Source organism: Aegilops tauschii, chromosome 3 (assembly GCF_002575655.3).
Source record: "Aegilops tauschii subsp. strangulata cultivar AL8/78 chromosome 3, Aet v6.0, whole genome shotgun sequence".
NCBI lineage: Eukaryota > Viridiplantae > Streptophyta > Magnoliopsida > Poales > Poaceae > Aegilops > Aegilops tauschii.
The window spans coordinates 470,825,876-470,840,336 of record NC_053037.3 but is presented as its reverse complement, the minus strand read 5'-3'; the positions used below and the strand labels follow the sequence as shown (position 1 = coordinate 470,840,336).

Genomic DNA, 14,461 nt, shown 5'->3' with positions numbered 1-14,461 from the left:
GCAACTTGGTGACGGTAATGATTGTAACCACAACCTGTTATGCATCTTTATATTAATCTTGTTTGTCGTAGGCATGGTTTTTTTTGTTTTCTACTATGTTTCCCAACATCGTGGGCCTCACAAGCCACTAGGACGCGCCCTCATAGGGCATGGGGGCTGGCTTGTGGAGAGACTGTGAAGTTTCTAGAGCTCTCCTTTGGCCAGAAGGGAGCTAATATTTGGGGGGGTCGTGTGAAAATCTCAGCCCAATCAAAGTTGCGGAACTCCGACTATAAAAGAAATGGTGTTCGGCCAGAAAATAGAACCTGGAACAGAGAAGAAACCCTAGAGAAAAATGAAGGAAATATGCCCTAGAGGCAATAATGAAGTTATTATTTATTTCCTTATATCATGATAAATGTTTATCATTTATGCTAGAATTGTATTAACCGGAAACTTAGTACATGTGTGAATACATAAACAAAACAGAGTGTCCCTAGTATGCCTCTACTTGACTAGCTTGTTTATCAAAGATGGTTATGTTTCCTGACCATAGACATGTGTTGTCATTTGATGAACGGGATCACATCATTAGGAGAATAATGTGATGGACAAGACCCATTCGTTAGCTTAGCACTATGATTGTTTAGTTTATTGCTATTGCTTTCTTCATGACTTATACATGTTCCTATGACTATGAGATTATGCAACTCCCGAATACCGGTGGAACACTTTTTGTGCTATCAAACATCACAACATAACTGGGTGATTATAAAGATGTTATACAGGTGTCTCCAATGGTGTTTGTTGAGTTGGCATAGATTGAGATTAGGATTTGTCACTCCGATTGTCGGAGAGGTATCTCTGGGCCCTCTCGGTAATGCACATCACTATAAGCCTTGCAAGCAATGTGACTAATGAGTTAGTTACGGGATGATACATTGCGGAACGAGTAAAGAGACTTGCCGGTAACGAGATTGAACTAGGTATTGAGATACCGACTATCGAATCTCGGGCAAGTAACATACCGATGACAAAGGGAACAACGTATGTTGTTATGCGGTTTGACCGATAAAGATCTTCGTAGAATATGTGGGAGCCAATATGAGCATCCAGGTTCCGTTGTTATTTATTGACCGGAGATGAGTCTAGGTCATGTCTACATAGTTCTCGAACCCGTAGGGTTCGCACGCTTAACGTTTGATGACGATTTGTATTATGAGTTATGTGATTTGATGTATTGAAGGTTGTTCGGAGTCCCGGATGAGATCACGGACATGACGAGGAGTCTCGAAATGATCGAGACATAAAGATCGATATATTGGAAGGCTATATTCGGACATCGGAAAGGTTCCGGGTGATTCGGGTATTTTTCGGAGTACCGGAGAGTTACGGGAATTCGCCGGGAGGGTCAATGGGCCTTAGTGGAAATAGAGGGCAGCAAGGAAGTGTGGGGTGCGCCCCCCTAGGCTCAAACCGAATTGGTTTAGGGCTTTGGGGGCCGGCCCCCTCTTTCCTTCTCCCCTCCTCCTCTTTCCTTCCCCTCCTAGTTGGACTAGGAAAGGGGGAACCTACTCCTAGTAGGAGTAGGAGTAGGATTCCCCCCTTGGGGCGCACCCTATGAGGCCGCCGGCCCCCTCCCCTTGCTCCTTTATATACGTGGCCAGGGGCACCCCATAGACACGCAAGTTGACCGTTGTCTTAGCTGTGTGCGGTGCCCCCCTCCATAGTTTTACATCCTCGGTCATATCGTCGTAGTGCTTAGGCGAAGCCCTGCGCCGGTAACTTCACCATCACCGTCACCACGCCGTCGTGCTGACGAAACTCTCCCTCGGCCTCAACTGGATCAAGAGTTCGAGGGACGTCACCGAGCTGAACGTGTGCAGATCGCGGAGGTGCCGTGCATTCGGTACTTGATCGGTTGGATCGCAAAGACGTTCGACTACATCAACCATGTTACTTAACGCTTCCGCTTTCGGTCTACGAGGGTACGTGGACAACACTCTCCCGCTCGTTGCTATGCATCACATAGATCTTGTGTGATCGTAGGATTTTTTTTGAAATTACTGCGTTCCCCAACAAAAAAGAGGAGGAGAGATCCAATCTTGAAGGGGCTCCCGCCCTACACGGGCCATGGAGGCCAAGGACTAGAGGGAAACCCTTCTCCCATCTAGGGGAAAGGCCAAGCAAGAAGAAGGAGGGGGCTCTCCCCCTCTCTCCTGGTAGCGCCGGAGTGCCGCCGGGGGAACCATCGTCACTGCAACCATCTCCATCAACACCGCAGTCTTCATCAACACGTCCATCACCTTCCTTCCTTTATAATCAACGGTCCACTCTCCCGCAACCCATTGTAATCTCCTACTTGAACATGGTGCTCTATGCTACATATTATTATCCAATGATGTGTTGCACCTCTATTATGTTTGAGTAGGTTCTCTTTGTCCTATGGAATTGTGGTATGATATGAGATGTATGTTATTATAGTGTTGTCCTATAGTGCCCGCCGTCTCGCGCAAGCGTGTGGGGTCCCGCTGCAAGGTGTTGCAATATGTTAATGATTTGCTTATAGTGGGCTGTAGGAGTGACCGAAACCTAAATCTGAGTTCGTGAGTTATTGCATATGGGATTAAAGGGGACTCTTAACGAGTTTTATCTTAATGAATCTTTAGAATTTGTAGATTCTTACTAGAGTTCCAATCAAAAGAATATATGCAAGTACGGAGAGTATATTAGCTTAGGCCTCTCCCTCATAAGTATGATAAGTATCACTATCGTGTCATACTCAATTGCCTAGGGACAATTCTGCACATCCTACCACCACTTTTCCACACTCGCTATATTTACTTTATTGTTCTTTTATTAAAATAACACCTAATGTTTTTCCATGTTCTTTATTATCTTGCAAATATATCCCATCACTTCTGCAAAGTAGTTTTATTTGTTGTTCTAGGTAAAGCAAGCGTTAGCGTGCGTAGAGTTGTATAGGTGGTCGATAGAACTTGAGAGGATATTAATCCTACCTTTAGCTCCTCGTTGGTTTGACACTCTTATTTATCAAAAAGCTACATCTGATCCCCTATACTTGTGGATTATCAATAGTTTTTCACCGGCTCTTTTTCCGCTGCAACTCCGAGTTGGTAACGATCTGATCGAACCCCTTATGCATCTTCATAGTGATCATGAGAACTTGATAGCAGGACAGATTTTTTTGTTTCTACTACATGCCCCAACATGAGGATGCATTGGAACCACTTCCCCTTGACACCTTCCCACCTACCACTCTCATGGTTAGCCTGGGTTGTTTGTCAAAGAACTCTAAGCTGAGAGCTCTAGTTTGAATCGACCCAACTCGCCACTCAAGCTTCCCAAGAAGTCTCTTCTACCATAGGACTAGGTCGGGCTCCGACAAACTGGTTTAACTTATTAAAAAACATCAAATTGTCAATTTGTTTATTTATGATAACTTTCACTATAATACCATCGTACCCACCTATGTTTATGATTGCCTCGAAAATATTTCATGAGATACCCCATCTCTCTATAGTTTCTATGAAAACAAGAAGTACTAATACTTTGTGTACTGTGTGAAGCATCTATGCATGTCATGTTCTATCCATCCATATGCATCTAAGATTGTACGAGCATACACAAACGGTACATATAGGACCCTAACAATGATTTCCTTCGTGGATCACAATGGCAGCCACCCTGCGAACACCAGAACAACTATTTCGAGTCTCTTTTCGCAAATGGCTGCTGGCTGAGGAGTTTGAGATTGTGGATGTTTGCCGAACAAGCCCGAGTCAGCAACACATGAATGTGTTGGGGGCATTTTTATCTTTTTAAAATGTGGCAAAAGTGTTGCTTAGCATACTAGTAAGAAAGCCAATACAATGTGATCATGGCCCTACATGCGGCGCAACACGCCAAACACGAGCACAGAAACCACGGTCCACATCTGGGTCCACATTGACGAACTCACGAGAGGCATCATGCGCAAACCATCGGGTCAGATCAGATCGCGCAAAGGAGCAAACAAGCGAGCATGAGCTGGCTCGGTATTAATAAAGGGGGACCGGGCAACAGCGCAGTTTCCTGAACTTTTTACGTTACAATCTTAAATCGCGGCTCGAAACATGTGATTTTTTTTCCTATTATACAGATCGACGAGACGAATGTTATCAGATACAACAGAGTAGCGCGATGCACACGGTCATAAGTAATAAAAACCGGCAAAAGAATTACGTTGTTCCCATAGTTAGAATCACGGATAGACACAAGACAATTCTCCAAAAACCCAAGAGCTTGACCAGACCCAAGAGCTCCCATCTTGCCAAGATCCTAGCCTCACTTGCATGATGCAAAAATTGCATGCCATCTTGTGAGTTGTGACCAAAAAACCATACTAGTACTTGGCTTGTTGCATGCTGCTAGGTGGCCGCGGCGCTGGGCAGATGTACAACCACTACAAAAAAACATAGCGGCGGCAGCGAACTCTGTTTCTTTGGCACTGTGAACAACAACTGGGTGGGTCTTTTTAAGTCATTGGGGGGTTGCTGCCGCTGCCCTGCCTCGGCTGCTTTTCTTGATCTCTCCTCCGGAAATTAGCTATCCTTCTCCTCGACTCCTCGTCATGGCACCACTGAGGGGGGCCAAGCGCCGGAAGCGGCACCCGGAGAAAGCCCTGCCGGCGGGGGTGATGGCGCCCTTGCCCCCGCCCGACGCCGCCGATTGGTGGGACTCCTTCTCCCGCAGGCTTGCAGCAGGTATACACACGTCCATGCTCCATCTCTCTCTTTCCCGTCTCCCTGTTTGGACCACTGTTGCTGCCCGTCCTCGCCCGTGCCCGTCCCTCGTCCCGCGGCTCGCCGTGGCCTCGCGGCCCTCGGTAATGCGCGGCACCCTCTCGCCTCGCGTACGAGATTGCGCGTGGGCAGATTTCGGCTGTGGTGCTGGATCAGGGAGGGCCGCCGTTGAATTTGCACTGCTTCCTGCGCGCGCGCGTTCGATGGCCTTGCTTAATCCGCGGCCTTAATCTGGGCGGTTAGTGCAGTGAATCTGCTTTGTTCGGTGCGCTTCATGGAGGGATGGTCGGCTGCAGAGGCTCGTGTACGGTCGGTGCACGGAGGAACGGGCAATCTCCGGCGGGCGGGGTGGTCCAGATTGTTCTCCGAGGGCACGAACAATAGCAGCTTACGAGTGCGGCGGCTCCGAATGGTCTCGATCGGGTCGGGGATTGTTGGGGGAGAGCGGTTAGTTTTGACATTTGCGGTTTTCTTGGTTCTTCGTCTCCATTTCAGATCTACCAAGCATGTGTGCAATGGTGTTTTGGGGATTCATAACTCTGTAGCTGGTGTCAGTTGTGCCCATTGCGTCGACCTCATCTGCAATCGGTTGCTCGATTGTTCAAGCCTCGATGCTTCAAGAACTAACCCTTCTTTTTCTTTTCTGAAGCATGTGAAGTAACTTGTTTACATTTCCTGAAGAATTCAGTCAAAAGTTGCTGTACATGTTGCAGAGGAAAAACCGGCCTATCTGTTCACAGATAGTTCCACACAACTCGATAATTGTTTTTATTCTGTGCTATTGGTGGTCATAGTATTACTGCTAATTTAGAAGACAGTTACTGTGGCTCATACAGATCATCACATGGGTTGAGTGATGCAGTACTAGCTTAAGTATTTTTCCAGGGTAACTCTTAAAACTTCTCACACTTATAAAGTTATAATACTTAAAAAGAGGAAGTGTTGGAATCCACAATCACTTTACTTAAAAATATAATGATATCTACAAGATTGCAACTCTGGTATGTAACTCGTAGATCCTTTCTCAAAGAAGCTAACTGTTTATTCAATCAAATAGTCGACTAATCTATTTAGATTCAGTAGGCTCTGTCAACATGGTGTATGCGTATGAAGTGAATGGGTCATTACAGACAGTTGCCCGAGAGACATTCCCCTGAACAAATGTTCCTCATGTAGCATGATGCCATGCTCTCTTATGGTCAAGAAATGTTTCGCAAGTCCTTAGACAGTGGATTTTTGGAATCCCTCAAGCTCTAGGAAATGTTTTGTATGAAACTTACACAACTCTTTAAACTGAGTGCTGAAGGCATGTACTGATTTAATTTATATATTTACTTAACTCGTGTCGATGATTTACTCGTATACTTTGAATTATCTTCTGCAGTCACTCATACAATTTGTCTTTTCTTAGTTTAACCATTTCTCGTACCAGTTTCCCAGCACATTCATAACTCTGTTTAGGTTGCATCAGATATGCTGATAGAGTAGACTTATCTATTAGTTGGTGGAAATTTCCCAGTATTGCTATAAGATTTTCATTACCTGTCACTTCTAAGTTTTAACTCACTGTAGGGATTAGGTATCTTCTTCCTTGCCAAAGTGTATGTAAACATGATAGGGATAAGACTTATACATTTGCTGTTCATGTTGAAGAATGAATTGAATCTCTTGCATTGTAAAAGCATGGGAAGAATGAATTGGATCTCTTGCATTGTAAAATGTATACATTTGATGTTCATGTTTGCCACACAGTTTTGTGGTACAATAAATTGTGATATCAGATTGTGACACTGCAATCTGTTGTTTACACAGGACATTACTCCAAAGACTGCCAAAACTTTGAGTCAGTCTTCAAGATGTCGAGGAAGACATTCGACTACATTTGCACTCTTATTACTGGGGACTTCTCAAGAAAGACGCAGGGTTTCAGAAATTTCAGGTTTGGAGACAAGACGATTCTTGCGTTGGAGGATCAAGTAGCTGTTGCTCTGTTGAGACTGACGACTGGTGAGTCACTTCTGAGCATAGGGAATCGCTTTGGAATGAACCACTCAGCAATCTCAAACATCACTTGGAAGTTCATCGAGTCCTTGGAGGATCACGCGATCAGTCATCTGAAGTGGCCTGACCCTGAGGAGATGGCGACCATCAAAGCAAAGTTCGAAAAGCTCCAGGGCCTCCCCAACTGCTGCGGCGCCATAGACACAACACACATCCTCATGTGCTCTTCAGCTCAGCCTAACAGCAATGTCTGGCTTGACTGTGAGAACAAGAACAGCATGGTCCTGCAGGCCGTTGTCGACCCCGACATGCGGTTCAGAGACGTTGTCAGTGGCTGGCCTGGGAGCATGGATGACTCCTGCATCCTGCGCACCTCGGGCTTCTACAAGCTGTGCGAGAAAGGCGGGAGGCTGGACGGCCAAATGGAGCTTCCTGGGGAGCCAGCAGGGTCAGTGGTCAGAGAGTACATCATCGGGGACACGGGCTACCCTCTCCTTCCCTGGCTGATGACTCCATACCAAGAGCGTGATCTGTCTCCAGCAAAAGCAGCATTCAACAAGCAGCACGCCGCGGCGAGAATGGTGGTGCAGGGTGCTATGGCCAGGCTGAAGGAAAGGTGGCAGGTACTCAAGGGGGAGCTGTGGAGGCCCGACAAGCACCGGCTGCCGAGGATCATCTACGCCTGCTGCCTGCTCACCAACATCATGATCGACCTCGGCGACACACACAGAGAACGGGCACCGGCGTCGCACGACCATGATGACGGTTACTATCAGCAGTTCAGCAATGTGGCCGACGACGGTGCGGTCGCGCAGAGGGACGTGCTTTGCCAGTTTGTCAGCAGGCTAGGCAGCAAATTGCCGGAGTGATTCTCTAGCTGCATACCGTGCGCCTCTTCGCCTATTTTTCTCTCTGCTCGACATGAAACAAATGATAGCTACAGAACATAGGATCGTGATCTGGATATTTGTTACCCTTGAGACGGTTTGCTGCGATTGTTATTGGTATTATTAAATAGGTCATAGAAGTTGTAACCTGAATTGCGGTTACTTTGAAGAGAGTCTGCTTTGCTCGTTATTGGCATGATATTCTCAAGCAAGGGTGTTGTTGCAATTCTACCTTTGTCTCATGAAATTAGCAACCTGAGATTTTGATTCCTTATGTCGTCTTTGAAGCCCCGTTCGGTATACAGTTTAGACAGACAGAGGAATGTAAAAAAGTACAGGAATGCAGTAGGCTGTACAGTGCATTCCTCCGGTTCTTGAAATATAGGAATAAGAAAATAAGGAATTGTTCGGTTCACAGGAAGTCGTTCACAGAGGTGAATAAAGGAACCGTACAACTAATGCAGCAGTATATTATTTTATTCGGCCAGAAAGGGCTGCATGCTGGTTTGGCTTCTGTCACATCCATGTGAATGATATTTTTTTTATTCAGCCTGCGCCGTGATTGCCTCGGGCCTCCGCCCAAAAATGTGCCCAGACCAGATTTATATTTTCCTGTGAAATGGCCACTGTTTGAGGAACTTTCCACAGAAACGCTGTAGCCGAATCCTGTGTACCGAACGCCATCGAAGGAAATGTAAACTATGGAATGGATATTCCTCTGGAAAGACTAGCATTGCTGTGAAGCGAACGCACCCTGAACATTTCGATTAAGCCGTTTTGGATGATTCATAGAATCATAGAGGAAAACTCAAATGATCATGGAAGAAGGTTCTTTTTTTTAACAGGATGGAAAAAAGTTGCAGATCACAAGAAATTGGTAGCATCATGGGCTGCTGCTGGATTGTTATTATGCACCAAAAGAGAGGTGAGACAACAAGACCAACGACTGCACCATCACAAGTTTCTTATACAGACCTTAGAAGGGAATCTGGTAACCAGATAGGCACTTAGGCCGCACATACATCTCTGCGACAAAATGTCGACGAGCACCACAACAACAGACGAACGAACTCACACGCAAAGATCAAGTCATTTTCTCGTTCTTTCTTTCTTGCAAACTAGGTGCACTGTGCTAGAAGAGGAAACACAGGAGTTCAATGCTGGGTGCATCGCCAACCCAAAAGATGCCTACACACACTACTTCAGAAGAGACCTCGCGAAGTGCTCTCTTGCTGTCGCTAGGGCTTGGCTTATCGTCTGCAAGTAGAGGGGAGAAGAATAAGTCATCTGGAAGTAGATAGGTTTCAGCTGGAACCATTATCACAACTGTGTTATACCTGCTCAGTGAATGACCCAGCTCCTTCCAATCCATGGCCTGACACCTTCTCGGCTATCACATTTCCATCTGTTTCCAGAACAATCCTGCAAGGCCATTTGTGAATTATTATTTGCAGGTCAACAACTCATCAAACAAATAACAACCTGCCTGACCAGAAGGTCTGTATTATCATGGCACAAATGCAAATGTTAAATTGAGGTTATTATGCTCATGTCCTCAACAGCTCAAGATATACATCATAGTCCGATTACATAAATCTGAACAATTATTGTGTGGTGATAGAAATCAGGTGCGAATGTTTCTTGAAAACAGTGAACAGTAAATAATCCATAACACTCAAATTAATTACCACAAATTCTAATTAGAAAATACCAGTAAAAAAGCACCACAAACACCAGCCCTCCTTAGTCCATTTCTTATCTTTGCTATCAACTCTACATAGGTGATCGTAATTGTGAAAGTAGAAGTGCTACTCCCTCCGATCCAAATTAATTGACGCAGCTCTAGTACAACTTTTGACGCAGTTTTAGTAGCTGCATCAATTAATTTGGATCGGAGGGAGTAGTTGAACTCATTGCTGAAAGAACAAAATAATAGAAAATGGTTATGGCACGCAACATTCTACAGAAAAGGAGCCGAAATTTATTTATTTTAAAAGGAAACCAACAGCGACCATAATAGCATGTGGAAGCATGGGAATTACCCTCCATCAACAACCTCGTCAAGGCACAAAAAGATGAGATCCAGATTTTCAAGTGCGGTCCTTTTGTCTACACTGTTTCTGGAAGGAGATAAAGTACTCACGTTGATTAGTAAATCCAGAGAAAACAATCTGGCAACATGGAGGGGAAATAAACCACAATAAAAGGGAATTGCAGAACCTGAGAAGAATGCCAACAGCATCAGAAAACCCCTGAAGAACTGACGCTAAAATGAGCTCATTCTCCTCATCTCCTCCAGTTACAAAAAAATGGAGATCTTGGATGAACTTGTACACAATAATGTAGCCATCAAACATTACCACATCAGCTGCAAAATGACAAACATATAACAAACTAACCGATGTTAATAGCTGGACGACTTCTACTAAAAAAAACTACCATATTACCATAATACCATGTAAATTACTTTGTTTTCTTATCAGAACTATAGGAGTAATTGAAATTACCAAAAACTAATGTTTACCCAAAAAAAGGCAATACATATAAAATGGTGTCGAGCACCACTTAGAAACAAAGCATTTGCACATACAGTCTTTTATCAGAACTTTGAATTGTTTGGTGAATTTTACAAATAGTTGCAGAATTCATGAGACACAATAAAGAGTAACTTGGTGTTAAATGCTATAGTAGGGCCTACTACTCTGCAGTGAAACCTGAGAACTAAGCCTAGCAAGACAAGATTACAATAAAAATGCAAAAATACATGGACATGTGTTCATCCATAAAACTTGGTCCACTGCTGCAGTGGCCGATGACATTGGGCGCGAGTGTGAGATCCAGCAGCTTGCATGACGATCGATGTTGCAGTGTAGTGCTGTATTAGATATTCAGGAGTAGTTCTGTTGTTTACATTGTGATAGCTGGGGTGTTTTCTTCCTGGTTCTGTTCGTAACAGACTCCTTTATACCTTAACGAACAATACTCGTGCGTGTTCTTGAAATAAAATATCCAGACGACAAAATGACAACCGGTTAACATCCTTGTTCCGAACAGCGAGACAGCAAGGGACTGGAAGAGATGAGCCAAAAAAAGGGCATGATGCTCCAACAAGAAGATACACCTGATGAGTGTACTGCAGGAACCTCACAAACTGTAGCCAGTAACAGTGTAAAACAGCTAGGCCCATTTGGTTGGCAGACAGTGAGGTGCCAATCAGTGTTCCCAGGAAGATGGCCGTTGCTCTACACACTATCTAAGGTCCATTAAGAGAATGTAAACTTGCATTTTACATTTACCCTCGCAGTGCACATATACAGTGAAAAAATTAACACTTTCCTCGTCTTTCAACAGGCAAACTCACCCTCTGTTCTGGCGCTGGTCTTCTGGGTCTTCACGAAGAGCGACTTCTCGAAAGCCAGCTTGGAGGACGCGGAGGGCCAGTCGTCGGCGTAGTACTTGACGGCCACGCGCTTCCCCTCCGCGTCCAGCACGAGGATGTTCTTGACCGACGGGCAGGACGCCTGCACGGGCAGAGACCAAAGCCAACAACCTCTGAGAAATAATCACTCCTGGCAGGCGAAATTCGGGGAGTAACACATCGCAGTGCGCCAATTCCGACGAGACGGAGATGAAAAACGCGCCAGAAAATACTTGATTTTGCCATCCGGTTCTGGGGCATAAACCCTAAGTAAACCGGGCAAACGGAGACGCGCGCGGTCGGATTTTGCCGGAGAAGGGGGGCGGGTCAAGGGATTACCATGTCGAGGGGGGAGGACGGATTTGCGGGCGCCGGGAGCGGGATGGACGACGGCGTGCCGGAGGGAGCGGCGGGGCTGCTGCTGTGCGAGCGCAGGCGAAGGGAGGGCGACCAGGACGAAGATCAATAATGACAACGAGGACAGGGTGGAGTAGTTTTTTTCATTTTCCTTTTCATTTTCGTGTGAGAAAAAGCGTTGGTTTATGCGGACCCGGCCCAAGCTACGACCGAGGCTAATTATTGGGCTACCCTGGGCAATGGTCAGTTTCATTTTTTTTTTGAGGATTTGGTCAGTTTCATTGGGGTACCCTTGCGGCAGCCCGGCAAAGATCATTTTTTGTGGACTGAGAGTGCGCCGCGTGTCATGTGCTGGGCGCTTTTTGAGAATTTTTTTTCTGTACCATTTTCGGGGTTTAGATGGGTTTTTTCTGTGTTTTTTTGGATTTTTTGGTTAGTGCCCAAATTTTTCTATGTTTTCGAGAAAAAAAATCAAAATTTATTTTGCTTCTACGGGAGGTACAGATTTCTCTACGTGTTTTTTTGCTTTCGCGAGAGGCACATATTTAGTTTTGCGAGAGGCACAGTTGTGCCTCCCGGGAATATTTTTTTTACTCTCACGAGAGGCTCGGATTTGCTTTAGGAACAGCTGTGCTTCTTGGAAAAGTAGAAAAAAAATGTTTTTTTGCTTCCACGAGAGGCACAGATTTGCTTTCGTAGAGGCACATGTTTGCTTTCGCGAGAGGCATAGGCCCAGTTCTTTTGCAAGTTTTTCCCAGAATCTGACCCCTCCCCAGCTTCTCGCAGAATCTTTGACCCCATTTGTTTTACAATCCTAACTAATTAGACCCTAACTAAATAGGATTGTAAAACAAATGAGACTCAAAAATTCTGGGAGAAGCTGGGGAGGGGTCAGATTCTGGGAGAATCTTGCAAAAGAATTGGGCCATAGTTGTGCCTCTCACAAAGGGGGAAACCATGTTTTTTCCACGTAAGGCGCAAGTTTGATTCGACAAGAGACACAATTATGCCTCTTGGAAAAGAAAAAAATATTTTTTTATTTTGCTTTCGCAAGAGGCACATATTTGCTTCTCGTGGAGGCACAGATTTATTTTCGTGAGAGCCACAACTATGCCTCTCAAAAATGAAAAATAATGCTTCTGGCTTGGGATTTTTCATGAAAACAAAGTTCATCGAAACCTATTAACATGAGATCTAGTTTCAAAGATCTCAACGCGAGAAATCCAATAATGAAAATGGTTTGCGGTTTGGCCGCAAGGTATAAGAGAGAAAAATTTGAATAAACGAATCTACGAAAAAAGAGAAAACTCATCCTCAGAATGTGGGAATGACCTTTGCAAGGGTACCCTTTAGTGATTTCGCTATATCTTGCTATAACTTGTCTCAGGGTTCTCCTCCATCGCTCGCTTGGGATCGACCGATGTTCGCTCCTCTCTCACTCGTTGCACTGGTTTGATCTGGTTATCATTCAGTTTTTTTTCTTTTTCTTTATGCTTTTATACAATTTTCTGTTTTTATTTACTCTTCAATCAGGTTTTTCCTCATTTTTACGGCTCTTATCGGTTTCTTTGTTTCTTCACGGTTTTCTTTTCTTTTTTTTCACAAGATTTATTGGTTTATTTCTTGGCTTTACTGGGTTTTCCCTTTTCTTTCTTCTTTTCTTTAATTTGTTGTTTCTTTCTCGATCTGTTCTTTCTTCTTTTTCCTTCGGTTTGTTTTCTATTTTCTTGTTATTTCTTCCTCTTCTAAAGGATTTTCACAGTTTTCTTCGAGTTTTCTGTTTTTCTTCATTTATCTAGTGTCTCTTTGTTTATTGTTTTTTCTTTAGTACATGTCTGTATTGTTTACATACATTTGTACATTTTACATATACATCATGATTTTTTATACATGTTTAATATTTTTTCAAATACATCATTAACATTTTAAAAAGAATGTTTGATGACTACTTTATTAATACATTGTACTTTTTGGTATATATCAGTAAAAAAATAATACATGTTTACCATTTTTAAATATATGATTACTTTTTTAATACATGATCCATATTTTCTAAAATTTATATTTGCATGTTCAAATTTTTGAAGACACGTTCTACATTTTTCATATATGTGAGGAACAGTTTTTTGTACACGTTTAACATTTTTTAAATAGACAATTTTTTTCAAACCTTTGTGTTTCATGACCACTTTTTCATACACATTGTACTTTTTGGTATATATCAAGAACATTGTTTTATACACGGTTACACTTTTTCAATATATGATTAACATTTCCTTGATACGCGGTCAACATTTTCTAAAGTTCATGTTTTTATCTTCAACTTTTAATACACTTTCAACATTTCTGATATACTTCAGAAATTTTTTATACATGTTTAATATTTTTAAAATATATGATTTTTTCAAATGCCTGATTAAAAATGTTAAAATACATGATCAACATTTTTCATACACATTGTATTTTTTTGCATTACATTTTTCGTATGCATTAGAAACATCTTTTTCTATACAAATTTAACATTTTTACAAATGCTAGACTAACATTTTTCAAAATGTTTTATGTTGAGTGTTTTTTTTTTGGTAAAACAAGAACAGACAACAAAAAAATAACAGAGAAAAAACGATTTTGGGGCCTCCAACAAGCTAGGCCGGCTCAGTCTTGCTCTCCCTCAGGTGAGGCTGTCTTACGTCTCATGATAGGCGCACCCGGGCTACCCTGCCTATTTTTTGTGAAAGTGAAATCGTACGTACCTGAACGTTTCTAAAGAAATCTAAAAGATCCATACATTTTTGTGGGGTGAACTATATATATGTAAATTATGAAAAAGTTGACCTCAGAAAAAATAAACTTATTTGTTATTTGCACGGATCAAGTTATATCATATTTTTAAGGGAAAAGTATATTATTCGTCCCTTAATTTTTCTGAAAGTATAGAAATGATCCTTCAACTTCAAAACCTGCAAACCTTAGTCCCTTAACTTTTAAAACCGGATAAGTTTAGTCCTTCGTAC

General features: G+C 43.2%; 2 protein-coding genes across 2 annotated transcripts; one reads left to right on the top strand and one right to left on the bottom strand.

Moving 5' to 3' along the window:
- The first annotated feature begins 4,462 nt into the window (after positions 1 to 4,462).
- LOC109774108 (protein ALP1-like) lies at positions 4,463 to 7,898 on the top strand. Its single transcript, XM_020332823.4, has 2 exons — positions 4,463 to 4,745; positions 6,597 to 7,898. The coding sequence occupies exons 1-2, from the start codon at positions 4,613 to 4,615 to the stop codon at positions 7,652 to 7,654; spliced, it is 1,191 nt and encodes a 396-aa protein (XP_020188412.1). The 5' UTR covers positions 4,463 to 4,612; the 3' UTR covers positions 7,655 to 7,898.
- A 721-nt stretch (positions 7,899 to 8,619) lies between these two features.
- Positions 8,620 to 11,683, bottom strand: LOC109774109 (coatomer subunit zeta-3). The gene is made up of 6 exons (XM_020332824.4): positions 11,430 to 11,683; positions 11,034 to 11,193; positions 9,893 to 10,040; positions 9,715 to 9,792; positions 9,010 to 9,094; positions 8,620 to 8,929 (listed from the first exon to the last, which is right to left on the bottom strand). Exons 1-6 carry the CDS (start codon positions 11,430 to 11,432, stop codon positions 8,870 to 8,872), a joined length of 534 nt encoding a protein of 177 aa, XP_020188413.1. The 5' UTR covers positions 11,433 to 11,683; the 3' UTR covers positions 8,620 to 8,869.
- Positions 11,684 to 14,461: the final 2,778 nt, after the last annotated feature.